Source organism: Rhinolophus sinicus, chromosome 17, assembly GCF_057876585.1.
Source record: "Rhinolophus sinicus isolate RSI-liver-muscle chromosome 17, RSI-T2T, whole genome shotgun sequence".
NCBI lineage: Eukaryota > Metazoa > Chordata > Mammalia > Chiroptera > Rhinolophidae > Rhinolophus > Rhinolophus sinicus.
Window position 1 is genome coordinate 47,573,827 of NC_142517.1, and position 22,110 is coordinate 47,595,936.

A 22,110-nucleotide genomic window follows, 5' to 3' on the forward strand; every position below is an offset into this window, starting at 1 on the left:
TCTTTGACATGTGCTCTCTCTCTCTCTCTCTCTCCACACACACATACACATGCACATACATATACTATGATTATATAAGGGGATATCCAGGTATGCCTTAGTCAGAAGGAATTGTTGATAATTTGAGGATCTAACAGTTGGATTCCAGAACTGATGGAACCACATTTATTAGTGGATGATATGACTGTGGGAAGAATCAGTTGGCTGAATCAGGGGGGAGTTGGGCATTCTTGCTCTTGTTCTCTTCTTTCCATCACTCTATCTCCCTGCTCCCCTGCCCACAGGATTCTCAGACACCTGGGGGATATCCTTTCTTCAGGCTCCATGGCCATTGGCAGTAAGATTGGGATTTGGGGAGGAGAAGCCCTGGTTAGGCCTGGAGTTTTTCTGACCCATAACGTAGCTTTCCCAGAGAGATACATTGGGGGTGATGGCTACAAGGCGAATAATTAAGTGGTACTTTGAGTTCTTATTTGTCACCATCACCACCCATGTATATACAGTTTCTTTGGGAAACTCACAATATACATGTGATCAACCTGAGACAGGATTTAGCATTTCTAGGTCCCATGGCCAAAATGCCATCCATCTAATGCCATCAATACATCATCTTGAGTCTTATCTGTGGTGGCCTTGGTGGAGGTTGACCATCTAACTTCCAGAAATCCCTCATAACCCTCAGATTCTGTGAGCCAACTGGAAGCATCTTGGGCTTTTCCATGGGTTTTTCATGGAGGTTATGATGAAATCTGTAGTGAACTACACTGTTTGGTGTCCAGGTTATATGACCACTAAAGCTACTTTACAACAATGGACAATCCTTTGAGCCCCTCACTTTCTGCAGGATCTCCGTGAGCTGAGGAATTCCAGGTATAATAACCGGATGCAAGAAATGCATACACTGTAACTGGTGATGCCCCTGACTAGAAGCACTTGCCTGTAACACCATTAAGTACAAGACAAAATTAAAGGCAGGGATGTGGAGCCATACTGCCAGCATTGCTCTTTCATGTATGAGACACACATTACAGACAAATCTCTGGGCCTTAGTGTCTTCATCTGGAAAGAGGGGAATAATGCGAAAGCCTATAGGCTTCATATGTATCAAGTGCTTAGATCATGGTAAGCACTCAGTACATTTTAGCTATTGTGATAGCCAGATGGCATTAAGAAGAATTTTTCACATTCCTTACAAACTTCAGAGAGGTTAAATGTTGTACTCAAGACACATAGCTAACAAGAATCAGAGCTGACATTCCAGCTCCCATCTGTAAGCTCCCTGCCCTTGTACCTTACAGTGTGAAATAGAAGTTTATCTTGGCATGGACTCAGTTACTAAGGAATCAGACAAATGTGTTTGAAAATCCTGTTAGTGACCTGCCTGAGTCCACACTCAGTTGTTAGGTTCCAAGACAAAAGTATGGGATTGTTGTGCAAAATGAGCTAGTTACTGGACCAAGGTCGATGATATCTGTTCAGACATGATGAAGATCTGTTTACCCTAGGAAGGTCATTACCTAGTATGAAATTGTGTGTTTGAAAAGCCAAGAAACAGTCCATCATTCCTGTTTTGTTTACTTGTAACAAACATATATCCCTTAAAAGAAAGGCAAAGTCATAGAATTGAACATTATTTAGTCTTGGGTAAGAGCCCTAGAGGAGAGGTCAGGAGAACCAAGTCTTGTTTCCAGCCACCCAAAAAGGATTTCTCTATGTGTGCAACTGTGTCTGTTGGAGTGTGCATGTATGTGTGTGTTGAGAGTATACATAGAAAAATTCAGGAAAGAAATGCACTAAACTGTTATCAAGGCTTACTTCTAAAAAGTGGAATATATGATAAGAGACGGGATTGTAAATGGTACTAAATGGAGAATTACCAAAAACCCCTTAATTTTCAGATGAATGACAACTGAAAGAATTTGTTGCACAGCAAGGAAATTTTTCAGCTTGAAGATGGTAATTCAGATCTACAATAAAGAACAAAAGAACACCGGAAACAGTGAATAGAAGGATAAATATAAAATAATGCATGTGTTTTCTATTCCTTTCTCTTAATTTCTTTAAAAGATGTGATTATTTAAAGCAAAAATTATAACACAGTACTGGATGATTTAACATATGTAGATGCAATATTTATGATAAGAATAGCACAGAGGATGGGTCAGGGGTGTGTAGAACCATACTGTTGCAAATTTCCTGTAGTTTACATGAAGTGCTACAATATTAACTCAAAGTAGATTGTGATAAATCAAGGTTGCATTATGATAATCCCTAGGAGAAACATCTGGGGGGAAAATGCAAAGAGGTATGTATATTAAAAAGATGACAGAGAAATTAAAACAGAACATGTAATCCATTTGCTAACCCAGAAGAAGGCAGGAAAGGAAAAACAGAAGAATAAAAATAAATGAGACAAATAGACAACAAATAACAAAATGGTAGCTCTAAATCTAACTCTGTCAATAATTACATCATCTGTAAATGAACTAAACACTCCGATTACAAGACAGAGGTTAACAGAATGTTTTAAAAAGGTAAGACCCAACTACATGGGGCCTACAAGAAATATACTTTGAAAACAAAAACAGAAATAGAAAAATGGAAAAAGTATATCATGCAAGCACTAAGCATAAGAAAGGTGGAATGGCTGTATTAATTTTAAGACAAAGAGTTTTACTAAAAATAAGGAGGGGAGAAGAGACATTTCATAATTATAGAAGGGCCAGTATTTCTGGAAGATAAAACAATTATGAATATGCATGTACTTAATAACGGAGTTTCAAAATACACAAAGCAACAAATAACACATATATCATGTCCAACAGCAGTTTATCCCAAGAATGTATGATTGTTTTAACATTTGACAGTAAATCGTTATAATCCACGATATTAATGAAAAAAGGAGAAAACCATATGATCTCCTCAATATACAGCACTAAAAAGAACATCTGAAAAATTCAACAATCGTTCATGTTGAAAACTCTCATCAGACTAGGAATAGAAGGGAATGTCCTCAATCTGATAAAAGCCATCTGTGAAAAAGTTACTAACATCATACTTCAAGGTGAACCGTGAACTCTTTCTTTTAACATTAGGACAAGACAGGGATGTTCTCTCTCACTACTTCATTCAACATGGTACTGGACATCTCAGCCATTAGAATAAGGCAAGGGAAATAAAAACATAAAGATTGAAATAGAACTAAAATTGTCCCTACTCACAAATGACATGATTGTATTTCTATACAAAAATATATTCTGATTGAGAGTTATATATGGTAATTCTGTTTACTGTAGGGTTAAAAAAAAAAGCAAACATAAAATCCCTAAGACCTTTACACTGAAAACTGGTATATTGCCAAGAGAAATTAAAGAGGACCGAACTAGATGGAGAGTCAATAATATTTATGAATTAGAAGACTTAATATTGGTACAATAACAGTTCTTCCAAATTGATCCATATATTCAGTGCAATCTCAATCATAATCCTAGCAGAAATCACAAGGTGATTCTAAAATTTATATAGAAATGAAAAGGATCTAAAACAGCCAAAACAATGTTGAAAAAGAACAAAGTTGGAAGACCTACACTAACTGATCTCAAGGCTTAGTAATAAACTATAGTAGTCAAGGCCATGTGGCATTTGTGTAAGGACTTATCTAGTTTTTAAATCTTTTCATTAATCTTTTCAAAGAATCACCTTTACCACTCCATTGCTTAGAATCTGGTGGGACTTTTTTTAAAGGTCCTTACTGGAGTCTATTTTATGCTAATGTTATTTGTGCATTTATATTATTCCTCTGCTAGACTGTGAGCTTCTCCTTGCATCTAGGCACTCAGTTTTACAGAGCTTTGTAAGTCTTCAATGCCTGTACTATTTCATATGTGTAGTTTGTTTTAAACAACGTCTGTCAAAACAACAATCATTATGCATTTTAAATAATGACAATCTCCAGCTTCATGGGTACTGATGAAACATAACGCCATAGGCTTCCTTCCTCAAATAACCTACCCAAGGCAGAGGGCTGGCTGGTTTTTGGTGACACCCATTTTGGGGAGGATTCAGGATGGGGGGCCACAGGTTGCACTGGACGAGTCTGTCTGGCTGCCAGTTTCATCAGACTCATTTGCCTCTTGTGAAATATTTCCTGTACATCACCCAGCTTGTGCAGGACTTTCTGAGCTTTGGCCTGTAGGAACAAAAGCAAATCATGAGCAGATCACTCGGCACTGAGCCTGAGGATATGACACATTCCCTTCCAAGCATCTTCTCCCTCCCTCCACCCCCAACCTCCCTCAGGTGAGCTTTCTCTCGGTACCCATATACAAGTCAGCACATGTCCCACGTTGCACCGGAATTGTGCTTCTAAGAGTCTGCATCTCTCTCTTGAGTGGCAATGGTTGTATCATTTTCACTAATGTATGCCCAGTGTTGGGGGCACTGCCTCACACAGCGTAGTGCTCGGTACATCTGTATGGAGTGGGTGCATGTTCACTAAGCCACGTCCATTAACTGCAGGAAAGGATGCCACTGGCCATGGATGAAAGGCCTTAGGCTAATGTATAAAACAGGAGAATTTAAAAATAAGAAATGTACCCTGAATAAAGGCTCTGATGGAGAAAAGAGTTTAAGTGTTCTGGGGGAAAGAGTTGGCTAAATTCTGAAGCAGAATCAAGGTAACCACAAGCACCGGTAATAAAAAGGATACACATTTATTCTGTGTGATTTCTTCTCTATATATAAGTAGGAAAGAAATAAACTGAAGAAATACCAGGGGAGAGATGAAACTCACAGATTTTCCCATAACTGACTATATGTTCTAAGGAAGAGGTTCCAGAGAATAAGAATCAAGACTAGATGTCTGAGTTTCACCAAGGCCTGAATTCAGTTGAATATGTTTCTTCTGCCCACGCTTCCAGCATGACATCCCTGTAGCTCTGGTGGGTCAAGGGAAGTAGGAAGCCTCTTCTTTGTCAGGCTTGACTCTGACATCCGTCTTATGCATGATGTGTTTTAAAATTAAAGTTTATTGGGGTGACAATTGTCAGTAAAGTTACATAGATTTCAGGTGTACAATTCTGTAATACATCATCTATATCTCACATTATGTATTCACCACCCAGAGTCAGTTCTCCTCCCATCACCGTATATTTGACCTTGTGCGTGATTTTAACCATCAAAGAAAGGACCCAGACTTAGGAGAGCCGAACCACCATAAGCCACGCAGGGTGTTCTGAGGACGCCTAATTTTGAAAGTACAGGCTCAGCACACACCCAGGGAAGGGGCCACATTTTGCAAATGGAAAAGTAAATTTATCTTTTCTTATGCGGGGCCATCTTCTGAGGGAAAGCCAATACCCTGAGGCAGACTGGAGTGTCAGCTATGGAAAACTGTTCCTCTACAGCCTGAGAGTCCCATCAAAGCTGCCGTCTGCTCCAAGATCTGAGGCTTTGGAGGGTCTGAGCGCAGACCTGCACTGTCCATACCGGAAGCACTAGCTACACGAGGCTATTGAGCACCTGAAACGTGGCTGGTCTGAACTGAACTGTGCTGTCAGGGTAAAACATACACTGGATGTTAAAGACGCAGCATGAAAAAAGAACATACAATATCTCATTAATCATCTTTTTTATATCAATTATATGTTGAAATGATATTTTGGACATAGGTTAAATAAAACATTAAAATTGATTTCACTTGTTTCACTTTTTAAAATGTGGCTGCTAGAAAATCTTACTAGCTTACCTATGCGACTTGCATTTTATTTCTAGTGGACAGTGTGGGTCTACACCAGGGGTTGGCAATCTTTTTCTGTAAGGACCAAACAATAAATCTTTCAGGATTTGCAGACCATCTGGTCTCTGCTATTGCAGCATAAAAGCAGTCGTAGATAATAAATTACACATGAATGAGTGCGACTATGTTTGGATAACACTTTAAGTACATAAGCAAGCAGTTTGGGCTCACAGGCTACAGGTTGCTGAGCCCCTAGTCTAGATCACATTTAGGGTCTGTGTTTAAAGGGTCTCCTTAGAGAATGTGCCTCTGGCCTCAGGAAGTTCAGTTATACAGTGCATCAGAGGTTCTGATAACACAGCTCTGAGTCCAAGTCCCCCCCAAAAAAACAAATTCCCTTACATCAGGGTGATGGCAATGCTAGCTTGTATTTCTCGGGGGATGGTTATAAGACTTGGTGACCAGCCACTACTACCCTGCCCTGTCTGGCCCAGTCATAAGCTTGAGGAAATTGAGATGTGGGTGTTTACTGTGGCACAAAGATAAGAAATATGACTGAATGAATGATTGTCAAATTAGTGACGTATAGTGTGTAGCCCCAGGGTGAGGTAAGTGCCACACGCTAGAGACCAACGGCTCATCATTTGGACTGGACAGGACTCAAATCACCTTTGCCCTATTGCTTCTAACCCAGAATCCTAGAGTTAACCCTGGAAATGGTGAGGCAGTCAGAAGAGACCCTGAATTCTTAAGCTCAGACCAGGGGGAGGTTGGTACAAGATGAAGAACCGCATTCCCCCTTTTCCTCTTTCCTCTTTTTACTTGCAAATCCATTCTTCATACCACAATCAGAATAATCTTTCTAAAATGTAAATCTGATCCTGGAACTTACCTGCTTAAAAGCCCTGCAGTGGCACCCCACTTCTTATTCTGCGTCACTGGTCTCTTCATACTTGACCCTGACTATTGCTTCCCCTGTGTCCCACCATCCCTCCATTTTATATGCTCTCCGACCAAGGAGCATCCCTGGGGACATGTTTGCCTCCCACTACTGCTAGCATCTTGATTGCAGGGACTGTGGTTTTCATTATTGTAACCACAGAATAAAGCACAAAGTGGCTACCCAATAAATATTTGAACAGTTGAATTTTGCTATTTGCTACTGAGATGGTTTCATTCTCTAGACTGGGTGGTGAAAGAGAATGAGGGAGAAAAATCAAAACAGCAGCCCTAAGGGTCAGCACAGTTGCCATGGATTAGGGAAAAGCCTTGACAAGCCTCAGAGACAGAGTGGCTGCTGCAGGGTCAACCGTTTAAGGGCTGATGTCGCTTTGATAATCATTATGTCTTAAATGTAACAGATTCAATCTTTTAGACAGAGTACCAGTTTTTTTCAGAAACAAATTTTATTTTTTAGAATAGTTTTAGATTTACAGAAAAATTGCAAAATAGTACAGAGCATTTTCATATATACCACACCCAGGTTTCCCTACTAACAGCTTACATTACTATGGTACATTTGTTATAATTAATGAATCAATATTGATACATTATTTTTATTATTAAAATAAATTATTATTACCATTAAATAAAGTACATACTTTACTTAGGTTTCCTTAGTTTTTACCCAGTGTGCCTTTCTTCCCCAGGGTTCCATCCAGGACACCATATTACATTTAGTTGTCGTCTTTAGCTCCTCTTAGCTGTGACAGTTTCTCAGCTTGTCCTGGTTTTTGATGACCTTGACTCTTTTCAGGATTATTTATTGGTCAGATATTTTGTAGAATGTCCCTCAGTTGATATTTACCTGATGTTTTTCTCATGATTAGACTGAAGTTACAGTTTTTTTGAGGGAAGACCACGGAAGTAAAGTGCTATTTTCATCACAGCGTATCAAGGGTATGTACTATCTGCATGACTTAATACTGTTGATGTTGACCTTGGTCACCTGGCTGAGGTAGTATGTGTTTCTTTTCTCTGTTGTAAAGTCATCCTTTTATTTCTCCCTTCTCGCTCGTACTCTTGGGAAGGAAGTCACTATGGGCAGCCCACTTACGGACGGGAAGTTTGGCTCCATCTCCCCGATGGCAAAACATCTACATAATTTGGAATTGTTTTGCATGTGAGATAAGTTTCCTCTCCCGCATTTATTTATTTATGTATTCCACCATTTATTTATATCAGTATAGATTCATGGATATCTATTTTATACTTTGAGTTGTAATCAATCCTCCGTTACTGATTTTGTTGCTCAAACTGTTCCAGCATTGGCCACAGGGAGCGCTATCATTTGCCTCCTGTGCCCCATCTTTGTGGTTTGTTTTGTTTCTAGCAGCTCCTTACTTCCTGGCACTGCAAGATGCTCTAGGATCATCTTGTATATTTCCTGCCCCAGTCCTAGAATCAGTCATTTTTCCAAGGAGCCTGGACTGATTGGAGAATGGTATTAGAAACCAAGATCTGGGTGTTAATTGTGCTCACTGATACTGGGGGTCTCATTGCCTCTAGGCTCTCTCTACCATCCGAGTGAGGAGGTACATGTGTCTATGCCAACCTGTATATATATATGTTTTGAAATCTGTATGTATGTATGATTGTATGTATGTATATATGTATCTATCCAGTACCAGTTTTAACAACAAAGTCATTAGCCCTCAGTGGACAAAACTTTCTCTGACACAACAGGATATTTAACTTTATAAGATAGAATTTTACCTCAAATCAAAAGAAGACTAGATGGGCTTTGGGGATATTTTGGTCTGTTTTACATATAGGATTTTTTTTTTTTTTTAATTAGTTTTGTTTTAATCCTTTCCTTCCCCCATGTTTCTACCTGTTTCTCAGAAGTGGCTTGTTAAGTGTTACTCATTTTCTGGTGGGTGGTGAGGAAGTTTTCTGAATTTGGCTGTAACTGCAGCTGCAGCCACCAGTCTCCCCAGCTGATACATTTACTTGAACAGCAAATGGAGCTGGAGCTGGGTGAGACTGTTCTGCTTTAGGCATTTGACCTGGGGCTCCTGATACTGGGCCCACAATGTAGTACCTACACTAGATGGGGCCTTCTCTTCGTCCCCTCTGCAGGGAAGTAGAAGGTCCTTGTGTTGGGGGAAGGTGGTCTGCCAAACCCACTCCCCACCCCTTTTCTAGATCGCACCTTCCCACCAAAACTCACTGGGAGGAGTCAGGGAAAGATCACTAAGGTAAATTGCACACTGCCCATGCTGCATTCAGCCCACTCTGCCACCTGTCTGCCCACTTGTTCAACAAGCATGGATTGGACACAAGGCACAGGCTAGGCACAGGGACACAGAGATGGACGAGGCTCCTCCCCTGTAGGCGCTCCCAGTGTAATAAGCAAGACTGACACTAAAAATCAATGACTGGAAAACAGTGTGGTATGTGTCATATTAGACAAAAGGCTCTTAGCCTGGGTCCATGGATAGAATTCAGGGTGTCCCCTAAAATCAATTATACAAATCTATATATGCTGAATATTCCATTGCCCGCCCCATGCCCCACTCACTACACCTTTTCTACTCTGTTCTGTGTCTTAGGAAGCTGACCTGTACAGACTTTGTCAGATGGGTTCTCATGCCTGTGGGCTTTTAATTGGCTTTGACCAATGGGAAGCACCATCAGGAAATCCGAGAGAAGGAAAGAGAAAAGTAGGGGTATATATTTCTGCACCAGTGGTTGCATTCCTTTTCCCAGAGCCACAGCCCTTACTCACAGGTGTAGCACTTCCTGGGTCCCTTTTGTCTTTCAGGATTAGAAGTGGTGACTGTTCCCTGTTTCTTGCTAGCCCCAAGGTGCTTCACCATCCCTGTTGGTTTCCCTCAAATCCTGCCCATATCTTTGTATAAAGTATCTTTCACCACTTTGAGTGTGTAGACCCTAAATGTAAGTGAATCAGATTCTCAAAAGCGTCCACGACTCAAAAGAGGTAACGAAGCTGCTACATCAGAGGCGCATACAAGGTGATGTAGCTTTCAGAGGAAGGTGTGCTATACGTATAACTCCACTGGCTTCACAGAAGCACGCTCCCCTCAAAATGCAAATCTAGTCAAGTTATTGCCTTGCTTCAGTTTTGCAGTGGCTTCTTCCTGCTCTTAAATAAAGGCCAAACTCCTTAATATGGCCCACAAAGCCCCAACGCTCTAATCTCACCCCAAAAACTCTTCACTTGCTCTCTACACTCCAGACACCCTGACCCTTGGGTTCTACATTTGTGTCAGGCTCACTCCAGCCTTCTGGCCTCTGCCCATGCTATTCCTTCTGTCTGGAAAGGATCCGCCATCTTATCTACTCATTCTCCACACCTTGGTTCAAATGGCCCCCAGCCCAGGTCAAATTTCTTTGTCACATGCTCAGTAGGATCCCGAATCCGAATTCCAGAGCACTTACCTCAGCTTGGGACACATTTTTGCACTTCATGTCTGACATTGATATCAGCCTCTCCCACTAAATTGTAAGTTCCATGAGGAATGGAACCACGTCTATTTCTGTTCATCGTTGTGACCTCAGCACAGTACATGACACACCAGAGATGCTCATAAAGATTTGTAGAGAAATGAACAACTGAAGGTGATATTTTAATCAGACCATGAAAGGTCAGTTTGCCAGGAGTTTGAGAGGCCACCTGAGGGTTCAAGAAGTGGTTAACCTGCTCAGTACATCCTATCTGGATTCTCTGAGGCAATAGGCAAAGCCCCCCCCCCACACACGTCCTTCTCAATCACAGGATCAAAATTACCCAATAACATTACCTTCACTTCGAGGGTGAGCATGAACTCAAACTGGTTGTGAAATTCCTCGGGGCTGGGCAACTGGTACTCCTTGGCTGTGTCCAGGAATGCCTCGATGTCATTCAAGGCAACATCAACCCCCTCTCGCGACTGGCAATTATCTACAGCTTGGGAAGCCAAGAGGTAGATTCCTGCTTCACACCACTGGCTGACCTTTGGAAAAGAAACACAGTGCCTATGCAGTTAGCCTGACCACAACTCAGCCACCTCAATCCTCAGGCAGTCTGAGCTCATCTGGATCTACAAGGATTCTGAGACAATGTGGTACAGCATCAAGTTAGAGGTCTAACCACTGCCAGTACAACTGTGAGGTGGACAAACCGAAACCAATTTTACATGTGTCTACTTCTCAGGGACGTCATCCAGTCAGTAAAATGAATCAGGTAAACATTCTTCTCTTTTCTGCTGACAGTAATTGCTACACCTCCAGGAGGAGAGAGTTAAGTATTTCTAAGTTTGGTCCAACTGTATAGAAATGTAACCAATGAGTTTTCAGGTGGACCTTCTAGGCCACTTGTCTTGCATCCTAATTGGTTACAAAAGCACAGGGTGATTGATGAGGCATTAGATCTGGCCCCTACACGCTTTCCTGGGGGAGAGACTGCCCTTTCAACAGAAACACCATTTTCCTCTGCCCATATTTCCATTTATTGTCATTTGTCTTTCCCGGGGAAGCATCTAAGAATGCAAAGCTCTGAAACGCAGAACAGCAACACTCAGACTTTCCAGAATGCTAGGATGAAATCAGATAGGTGATAAATTCTAATAGTTCAATTTTTAAAAGATGTAAATAGACATACAGAGGCCCTTGTGCTGCCTGAATATTTATCTGAAAAGCAGCTGCCAGTGCACATACGTCTGCATTTCCATTTACCGGGGGACCTGAAGAGCTATGTAAAATAAATATATAGGGGAGAAAAAGACCCTAAGGGAATGAGCGCCCCAAAGGAGTTATCGCTAAGTGGGAAATTATAGGCCACTTACATTTGTCTTCATTTCCCCCTAAATTACCTACACGGAATGTGTACTACTTTTGGAATAACAGAAAACAATAAAGACATTTAACAATCAATGATTGCCGCTGTGTGGGGACGAGGAGGGGAGCCCCGTGCAGGTGTCCATGAGTAACTTTTAAAACCCTCTTTTCTACATTTTTAGATTTTCAAAATAATATGAAAGCATGCTTCGACATATACTGTGAACACTTTCTCTTGAAACATCATGCCTAGATTAACAGCACACACTCTTCTACAGAATCACAGCAGCTAGTTGCTCTCCCAGACACACACACACACACACACACACACACACACACACACACACACACACACACACCCCATCTCAGTGTTAGGCTATTATCTCGGGAGCAGAAATGGAGTGAGGAAAACAGTCGTTGATCCTGCAAAGAGCTCACAGAGCAGGCTGCATGCCAGGTCCTTCTGCGGAACATGTGGAACAGCTGTATTTCATTGACATTAAAAGCCTTTTGGCAACGGGACGTGATAAAAAGCCTGGGCGGGTGCCCCCAGCCATCAGAGAGAAAGAGCTGTGAAGAATGGAGCAAGCTGACTCCTGGCCATGAGCCACATGCTGCCCGGGAGTAGCTGACAGGGAAGCCTCCAGAAGTCAGTGTCCCTGCTAACGGGGCACACTTGCCCTCGAGATCACTGCCGAGTGCTAGGGGCTGCACCCCCTCCTGTGAGCCCTCTTCACACAGTGTTACTGTCCCATCTAAGGAGCCGGGGGTTTGGAATTTGGCAGTCTTGACTTCAGGTCTGTGAGCCCCTATTTGCCCCACATGCTGTCTTGGGCAATCACTTATCCCAGGGTTTCTCAGCATTGTCCCTGTACACCTGCACCAACGTCACCTGGGCATTTGATGAAGATACTGATTCCTGGGCATCATCCCAGACTTACTGACTCTGAGTGCCCACAATGGTACATCAGGGAATCTGCAGTACAGCAAGCTCACCAGGCGGTTCCCATGCACTAAACGTTGCGACCCATTGACCTAACCCCGCTGAGTATCAGTTTCTGCCTCTGCAAAATGAGGTCGTTAATACCTTCCTCATAGCTTGTCTTGACGATTACCTAGATGACATAATTATGCTCCTTGTAGGAACATAGTAAGTGCTCAGTACATGGTAGGTGTGTATAATGGTCATTATTACTGAAGCTTCTCCAAAAGGATTCATAATCTGATGTACGTATGAAGAGAAGCACTTTGCAAATATAGTGCTTGGTTCTCTGTATGCCTGAAGAAGAATCAAGAACTGTCCCACAGGGCCAGGCCAAAACACACTCTTTACGTCAGGGTCCACATGGAGGGAAATGGGTTGTAGTTCATTCTAACAGGATATGGTAGGGTGGCTGAGGCACCTTAGACCTTCAATACCCTCTATGACCTAGAATCTGCACAGGTTTTAACACCTCTTGAGCATGGTTTCACATGAAGTTCGTTATCATCTCAGCATCTTTACCATGTGGGGGAGGGAAGGCAAGTATGATACTTGACAGAATTTTGCAAACGTCATGGTTGCAGCTTTGCTCTCCTCACCTTGTCCAGCTGTCTGTGCAACTCCAAAGATTTTCTTAAGATGTCATATTTTCTCTTGTTTTCATTGATGAAGTCATCGCAGAGGTGCCTGAGCTCCACACACTTGGGTCTGACGGAGGCCACTGCATAGTGGTGGCTTTGGGTGAGCCGGTCCCCTGTCATTGCAAGCAGCTGGGCTTTTGCCAAGGACTCCTGCAGAGTGAACATGCACAGCCACGCATCAGATGCCAGGTCACAAGAAGCTGATATTTGCCTGGCACTGTGTGCTCCAGTCCTAGAGGGAGGCTAAGGGACCTGATTCAGGTCTTAGGCTGAGAGTCTGGGGCTGGGCGCCCTGGGAAAGCTCTTCCTGTCCTAAGAAGTCTAGCCTCGCCCTGGGTCATCTGCACTCTGAAGAAGAGCGAGTCAGTCCCTCAGATGTTTGTTGAGCTCTGGGGTAAGCACTGAGGAGCTAGTGTTAACAAGCCAGGGAATTTTGAGTCTAATGGAGAACTCAGATACTGAATAAATTATACAAATAATGAAATTATTACAGCTGTGCTAAGTTCAAGGGCAGAAGAGCATAAAGTGTTACACTGCGTAGAATAAGAAACTCTGAACTTCCCTGTCCACTAATGAAAAGGAAGAAGGACAGACACGTGGCCCGGAGGAGAGTGGGGATGAGCTGAAGTCGAAAACTGATAAAGATGTGGTTTGCACGAGTTGTGAGACTTAAGAAATGTGTTTGTCTAAACCCCTTCCTGTGACCCACAAAGAATCCAATCTGCTTTGACCTCATCTGCTCAGCAAACGTATCTCCTCCCTCTCTTCATGGCTTGCTTTGTTCTAACTACATGGGCCATGTTTTCCTGTTTTCAGTTCCTTTATAACATAGTATTGCAGGTTGCCATGTATGCTCCAGGTGCTCAGGGTTTGGTGGTAAAAAAAAAAATAGCAGACAAAACTCCCTGCCTTCATGAAGCATACATTTTAACGGGAGACACAGGGAATAAACAATGAAACACGTAGATTATATAATATCTCAGACAGTGATGAGTGCCACGGAGAAAAATTAAATAGGGAAGAGAGCGCAGGGAGTGCTGGTGGAGCAGTTGTTATTTGAAATAGGACGGTGAGAGAATGGGCTCACTGAGAAGGTGCTGTCTGAGCTGTACAGAAGGGTTAACACTGCAGGCCTGAGACGACTGTCCCAAGAAAGACCTGCTTGTAAGGTCGGCCCTTGAGTGCCATTTAGGGCTGTCAGGAGGGCTCCTACCAGCCCCATGGAGAATGGCTTACAATATGCTTTATGCTAAAGACCTGCTTCCTTTCCAGGAGTCTGGAATTCTGGTATACGCCAGGCAGAGGCTACTTACGTGACCAGCTCCCAGTAAAAACTCTGAGCACTGAGCCCCTAATGAGCTTCCCGGTCAGCATGCTCTGCGGGAGGGATTAAGTGCATTGCAGGGAGTCCACAGGGAGAGGACGCTCGGAAGCTTGTGCCTGGTTTCCTCCAGGGTTCGCCCCATGAGCCTTTCTCTTTGCTGATTTTGCTTGGTATCCTTTTGCTATAATACAGCATAACCATGAGTATAATTATATGCTGAGTTCTATGAGTCCTCCTAGCAAATCTTCACACCTAGGTGTGTCCTGGGAACACTTGACACAGGAGCCAAGACCTGAAGTGAGAGACAAGCCAAGCAGTATTTGGCCGAGAGGTTGGGGGGCATGTTTGACATGGGGGCATGTGTTCAGGTAGCAGGAGGAAGCCACTGTGGCTGGAGCAGTGGAGTAAGCAGGACAGGAGTAGGATATGCAATCGGAGGGGAAAGAGAGGATGGGACCGGGTAGGGTCTTGCTGCCATTGTGATCACTTTGGCATTTGCTCTGTGACATGGGAAGCACTGGGGGGTTCTGAGGAGAGGATCTCATTCCTAAAACAACTGCTGCAGCTGTGGTGTTGAGAATGACAGAGAAGAGGCAGTGCAGGAGACCAGGTAAGGGGCAGTCGTCCAGGTGAAAGACGGGGCTTAAACAAGGCAGGCAACCCAACCAGTTCCTGTCTCATCACTTCCCCAGGATGCTCCTCCCAGGACTATTCAGGTCTAAGGTCTCATTCACCTCCCGGCAGGACCTGCTCAGACTGCTGTATCTAAAGCCTCTCCCCACAACCACCCACCCAGGCCTTCTCCCTCACTTTGCTTTCATTTTCTAGCAGCACTTATCCCCACCTGAAAGTATTGTTGTTTACTTTAACGTATGATTTTTCCTTCCTCTGCTCACTCCCACCAATATGTAAGATCCATGAGAGCGCTTAGTAAGCATCGCATAAATATTTGATCAACAAAATGGATGGATGGATGGATGGACCAATGCATCAGATGATGAGGTCATCTGGCTAGAATTGTGTGAAACCACATGGACCTGTGAGTCACGCAGATGACTGACACATTCCCCAAAGTCTCCAGGAGCAGGAAGTTCCCATGTACCTCTCTGACCACACTGAGCATCCAGCACCTCACACCTGCCCCGGCTTCACCTTTTTATAGCAAGACAAGGCGTCACGATGACTCGAGGTGATGACAACCTGCCCCTTGCTTAAGTTACAGTGGTTCGTGATTTCAGCCATCTCAAAACCCCTGCCCCGGCCCAGCCAGTCATTCACCAAGCCCTGCAGAGCCCGCCTCCTTCTTAATACCTTTTGAATTCCGAGCCCTTCCCCATCATTTCCTTGTCCCTGTCCCTTCAGGCCTTCATGCTTTCTGACTGGGACAGCTGGCCTCTTTGCGCTCCCTCAGGCCGTCCTCTAAATGACGCTCCACATTGCTGAGGAAGTAGCAATTTCATTACGAAGCGTATCATGCCCACATCTCTCCCAAGCTCCAAGTCCTTGCGTGTCTGCCTGCAGTCCTCAGGAGAAAGTTCCTCAGGCGAAAGTTCCTCAGGAGAAAGTTCCTCAGGAGAAAGTTCCTCAGGAGAAAGTTCCTCAGGAGAAAGTTCAAACTCCTGAGCAGTGCACAGAAAGCCTTTCCTTATCAGGCTCCTCTGCCTCCACTTCTCTCACCCCTCCTCTGCTGTAAACAGACGAGTGACCCATTTGTGGTCAGGCCTCCATGCCTTGTCTACTCGCTCTCTCTGTCGCAACAGCGCCCCATCCTTCCATCATCATCCTTGCCCCCACCTCTCCACCCCCACCTCCTGATGCACGCACTCCTCTGGAGCTAACTCTAAATCAGCCTTCAGAGCTCTTCTCCAGGACACTTTCTCTAACTCCATCATTCATTCTGATGCCCCTCCTCTGTGCTCCCCAAACACTTCACTGTATTGTGCTCACTTATCTACCACCCTCACTATGTCACTGACCCTTGCAGGCATACACTAGCTCTTATTCAACTTAAAGCAGTACATAGCACAAATTAGGTACTTAAGAACAAAGGATTGTTGTGCAAAACAAAAAGGAGTAATGATATGGGAATAAAGTGACACAAATCAAGCAGTGGCTGTTTAAAAGAACTCAGGGATAAAAACCCAGTGCGCTCGCTCTGAACAGCAAAGGCCCAGACGCACTGGTCACCGTTCCTGAAAGGAAGTTAGAATGCTAATTCCTCAGGCTGTGGTTTTTAACTGTGTTGCTCTTTGCTGTGTCCTCAGAACTTAGAACGGTGCTTGGCATGGTAGGAGATCAGTTAGTATTTGCAGAATGAATGCAGAATGAGTAAGACATTGACGAGAACAGCGCAGCCACTGCAGTTGAATCTCAGAGACGTGGTGCAGCACAGAATTGACCCCACTACCTCTGAGATGTTAATGACCACAGCGAACACCACGATGACCACAGCTAACACCACGAGAGCTTACTATACGCCAGGCCCTATTGTGAACGCTTACACCGATTGTTTCTTTTACTCTTCACAGCACACCCTTCAATAGCGGTGATGTTTTACAAAAGAGGAGTGAAGGCACAATGGCTCAAGGTAACCCCAGGTAGGGAAGAGAAGAACGAGGCTTCGATCTCAGGCCGTCTGGCTCTAGAACCTGACTCTGACCACCTCACACAGAGAGAAATGGCTGCATTTGTTCTGCCTAAGCTTAGAGACCTCCCTGGATTGGTCAAACCTATCTGACTTTAGTCAAATAAAGACTCATGAAAACTTGACAAGGAAGTATCTGTAGGCTATTTTTTTTCTTTTTTTCTTTTTTTTTGTAAGTCCAGCTGGCTGCTGAATTTATTAAGAATAGCACAGGTTTTCCAGGTCCAAGGAACTTGACCACAGGATATTTCCCAAGTGCTCTATGGCGATCACAGCTTGCCCTTCACTTGGCATGTGGCATCTCACCTTTTAAAACTTCCTAAAACATTTGAGATGTTAGAGGAAAGATGTAACAGATCCAAATGGATCTTGGGGAAAGATCCATAAATATAACTTGGGAGCCATGACTGGATGGCTGGAAGACCGCTCTACTGAAATGAAGGGATAATAATAGCTTCTGAGTTCTGACCATCTACTATGTTCCATACACTCACTAAGTCCTTACTGAACCTCTAACTGATTTCCTCTTCACAGGAACGCTGTGGGGTAGAAAGTATTATTACCCATTTTACCGATGAAGGGATAAGTTCAGAGACGCTAAGAAACTTGGCTAGCATCACACAGCTGGTAGTTGTTAGAGCCGAGATTTGAATCCAGTTATGTCTGACTCCAAAGCCTGCCTCTTGTCACCTTCCAGCCACTTGGCCTCCGCACATGTGCTATGAATGATGGTTGCACAACCACTTCTACCAAATCCTTCAAAGAACTTGACTATAAAATCTCCAAACCACAGCTTACTTTTCAGTCTATACAGTTTCTGCTCATGATAAATAATCAATAAAACCTATGTGAAAAAAATATAGTGAGAAAGAAATGGCTGAAATCTGGTGCTCTAATCACAAGCCTTTCAGATGCTAAAAATTCCAGAGGCTGGATAGTCAAATTACAACATAATTCAAAAATATTTATTGTAATAACAGCTTATTTTTTCCCAAGGACTCTACTGCTATGACAGATGAAAGATGAGTGTGTGTACTGTGGAAGAAAATGGTGAGAAACAGTGAGGCTGCTATATCAGGGAGTCCAGAATGGACCCACAGATAATGGCAAAGGATGGAATATACGTATGGGGAAGTGGGCCTGGTGAAACAAGAGAGGCAGGAAGTGAATGGCTATTGAAACTGAGCAACAGCTACATGGGAGTTCATTACCAGTCAATCTACTTCTGCGTGTGTTGGAAAATTTTCACTTAAAAAAAAATAAGTCATGCCACTCTAGTTAGATTATGGCCTTGGGAGGTTAATGACCTGGGTTCCATGCCTTTGGGACATAGTAGTCTAACTGCTGGCCCCTGGCCTTGAGGGAAGAGGTCAAGGCTCAAATCGGGTTGGTTCTCCCTGCCCTGTCCTGGTCTGTTCCTTGCTGACTCCTCACCGAAGGCCCTAGCATGCTTTACAGCCAAAAATCCTGCAGCAATTCTGCTTTTAGAAGTAAAAGTGGAGGCTGAAACCACTGTTTCCCAGAATTAGAAATGAGCACTCAGCAGATGCTAAACTCTCAAACTAGAACAAGATAAAAGAATAGGCTCAATTATCATTCAACAGAAATCTGGTTAGTGAAGTGGCTCAGGGTTTACCCACAACGATCATATCGCTGCACAGAATAAGGAAGTCAGCAACAAACCAGAAAGCAGTGTGTGGCTATGTCAGACACCTGAGTGCAGAGAGAAGGACAAACCCTAAGCAAGTTTTGGTGGATTCTAGCCAGACATCACCTTGTTCCTTTAGCACTTTACAGGACAAAGGGAAAGACTATCCAAGCCCTGATCATCGGAAGAAACAATGCCTCTTAGAAATATGAGCGAAGACAATGTTTAAAAGGTCCTAGTTATGATAGGATAGCTTTGCTCAGTTCAGCCAAAGGCAGAGGAATAGGTCTACTGTATCCTTTAGAAAATAAGTAAAAAACCAGGGTAAGCAAGGCACAGGATGGGTAGAAGGAACCTGCCTGGGCTCTGCGGGTCATCTGCAGTGGATTAGTCCCGCTGGTTCAGGAACTTTGCCCATGAAAGGTGGGCCGTGGGTTCACAGAGTATTCCTATGTCCCATGATCGCAGGTTGAGCCCCTAGCTTCAGTTAGCAATCTTTAAAGTATATGCCATGGGTCACAAACCCAGAGAGGCAAGCAGAAGAGAGAATGTGATGTGCAGTCAGGCAGATCCAGCCCCACTATTTAAAACACAGCTCAGAGCACGCTCCAATGGCTTCCCATCCACTGAGGATAAAATCCAGTCCTCACGGCCGCTGCTCCCACCTTGTTCCTACATGGCTCCCTGTGCTCCAGCTATAGTCCTTGAACTCATCAACCTCATTCCTGCCTCATGACCTGTCATTTGCAGCTTCTCTGCCTTGAGAGCTAGACCCCAAAGTTTTGTATGGCGATCCAGATCTCAGATCAAAAGTCAGCTTCCTAGAGAGGACTTTCCTGACTCTCCTGGCTGATGTAGCACTCCCCATCACTTTCTACGATACGCTGTCATTTTACTCATATCACTTGTCACTACCTGATATTAGTATTTATTTGGTTACTTTTTACTTATCTATCTCTCCCTAGTAGAATGTAAGCTCCACGAGAGCAGAGTCTTGACTGTCTGGTTTGCCACCATATCCATGAAACCAGGGCAAGGAATACCTGGTGATAAATGAATGCCTTCCTGGTAGGTCAGTAGGATATATATCTATATCTATATATATTGCCAAAAAGTGTGTACACATTTTAAGGAAAAACCTGTATTAAAATTGCAATACTCAATATATACTGATAACAAAACTAATGCAAATCATATTTGACTTCTGCAATTATAAGAGGTACTCAAAGTGGTTACCACCAGTGTAATTTTAATACAATTTCTTCCTTTCTTAAAGGAAAGTGTATTCTCTCTCTCTCTCTCTCTCTCTCTCTCTCTCTCTCTCTATATATATATATATATATATATACACACACACATATATACATATACATATGTGTGTATATGTGTGTGTGTGTGTGTATATATATATATATATATATATATATATATATATATGCCATGACCATATTTTTCAAACCAAAAATAAAGACACTGAGCTTGATGAGGCATTTTTTCTAATATATGAACACATGTAAGTAAAACTACATGGTATCTGCATTTAATAAGGAGTTCTTTTGAAAGAAACTAAAATTACATACAATTGGGACTACCTTGGAGAACGTAAGACATATCCGATACATTCCATTTCTTCATTATCTGACAAACATTTCTGATGACTTGTGCCTTCAGTACCAGAGTGTTTCACTGTCAGTGATCACTGATATCAGCAGCAATGCTCACTAGGTAAGGATGGGACTCCTGAGTGATTGGCCATGGACAGGTAGGGTCCTTGTGTTCACGCGTGTGCAGAAACACCTCCGGCTTAGAATGCACAGCTGACAGATGTTAGAGCCAGAATGGCCGTAGTTTACATTTGTTACTATTCTTTAGGGGAATATGTCTCTAACTATAATGTGCAAGTCAATCACCTGGGGATCTTATTAAAATATAGATTCTGATTCTGAGGTGGGGCCAGAAAGTTTGTATTTCTAACAAGTTCTCACTCAGATAACACCTATGTTACTAACCAGAGGATCACACATTGAAAAGCAAACCTCTAGTACTAAAAAAGTTACTATTTAGGAAACGTGCCTCTCTCTAGATTAGCTCAGAAGGAAAGGCTAACCGTAGAGTACTTGGTCCCCAAGAGACAAACACATAAAGAACCTAAAGAAAAGCACAAAGAAACTTCTCTGGAAAAAGATGACTGGGCTTTCTTAACTGGTAATAAAGCAACATTTATAAGGACTTAGAACAGAATCCATCCTAAGTGCTGACCTGTGTGCAGATCTGGAAAACTCTGTAATTCTGGCATGAGAATTGTGAAACATGCGTTCTTTGACAAATTTGATATTTACAACTCTTGGGGCATGAGAATGGCGAAAGCATTGCCAACTCTGTATTGCCAACAGAACTAATGAGGACCCGTTTCCCCCTTTTGACCATCATGCTTGTTATAAAACTGGTTTTTTGGTGTGTGTGTTTTTTCTGGTTTCCTGTCCTTAACCAACCTCCATCCCCTGACTCCACATCCAGCCTAGGGGGTAATGTGGCCATTGTGGTCTTCCCCCCTGCTGCTCCTCCACTGGGCTGCCACCCCGACAGGGGGCAGGGCCACCCAGGCCTCTCATCTCACCTGAACCTCCAGCCTCAACCAGGTGCTCTGGAAGCCTTCACAGAACTCTGCACTGCAGGCATTCTTCCTCATCATTCGTAATGTGCACATCACCTTAAGGACCTGGGGTGACTGAAAGGGCAGGGTTTGGGCATTCCTATGTCCTTTGGCAACCTTCCGACAATGAATGGCCATGATCTGTCACTGTCCACAGCAACGACCTTCCCAGTCCACAAAAACACCAAAAAAACAAAAAAACAAACAAACAACAAACCTGGCCTTTTTCTTCCAGTTTTTTGTGTTCCTTAAGAAGTTGTTCCACACACATCACACTGTCTCCAATGTCTGTAAACTCTGCTTGCTCTGCCAACAAGTTGTCCAGGGCAAGCTTAACCTATAAGACACATTAGAATAGTCCAGAAATAAGCCAATGAACACCCATCTGGAGGTAGAGGTTTGCTATACTTGAAAACCCAAAAACGATTCAGGACAAATGTATATATATTACAGCTCATTGGCTTTTAGAGTCAGTTGGGGGAGGGTGGGTGCTGAGACACTTGTAGATGGAATATTAAACCTATATCCAACAGATTATCAATCAAGAAGGAAGAGAAACCATTATCCAAATACCACATATGCCAACAGGAAAATGGGATTCTAGAACATTGCTACCCCACTGAAAAAAGTGACAAGAGAATGTCTGTGAGGAAGAAGGATTTAAGGACAGGGCTGGATTAGGAAGAGGAGGGACGCCCAG

At 43.2% G+C, this 22,110-nt stretch overlaps 1 protein-coding gene across 15 annotated transcripts in view; it reads right to left on the reverse strand.

The window, feature by feature from the left end:
* MCF2L2 (MCF.2 cell line derived transforming sequence-like 2) overlaps window positions 1–22,110 on the reverse strand; it is a 210,309-nt gene that overhangs the window by 98,629 nt on the left and 89,570 nt on the right. For 13 of the 15 annotated variants that reach the window (XR_012494951.2, XR_012494952.2, XR_012494953.2 and 10 more), the window contains 4 exons: window positions 21,628–21,747; window positions 13,100–13,291; window positions 10,504–10,695; window positions 4,012–4,189 (listed from right to left, as the gene is read on the reverse strand). Coding sequence is in view for 12 of the 15 variants with exons in the window: in XM_088793935.1 (XP_088650061.1) it covers window positions 4,012–4,189; window positions 10,504–10,695; window positions 13,100–13,291; window positions 21,628–21,747 (682 nt within the window). In the remaining 3 variants the exon portion in view is untranslated. The remainder of the gene's footprint in view (window positions 1–4,011; window positions 4,190–10,503; window positions 10,696–13,099; window positions 13,292–21,627; window positions 21,748–22,110) is intronic. The other 2 variants (XM_088793938.1, XM_074328544.2) reach the window with 1 other exon arrangement.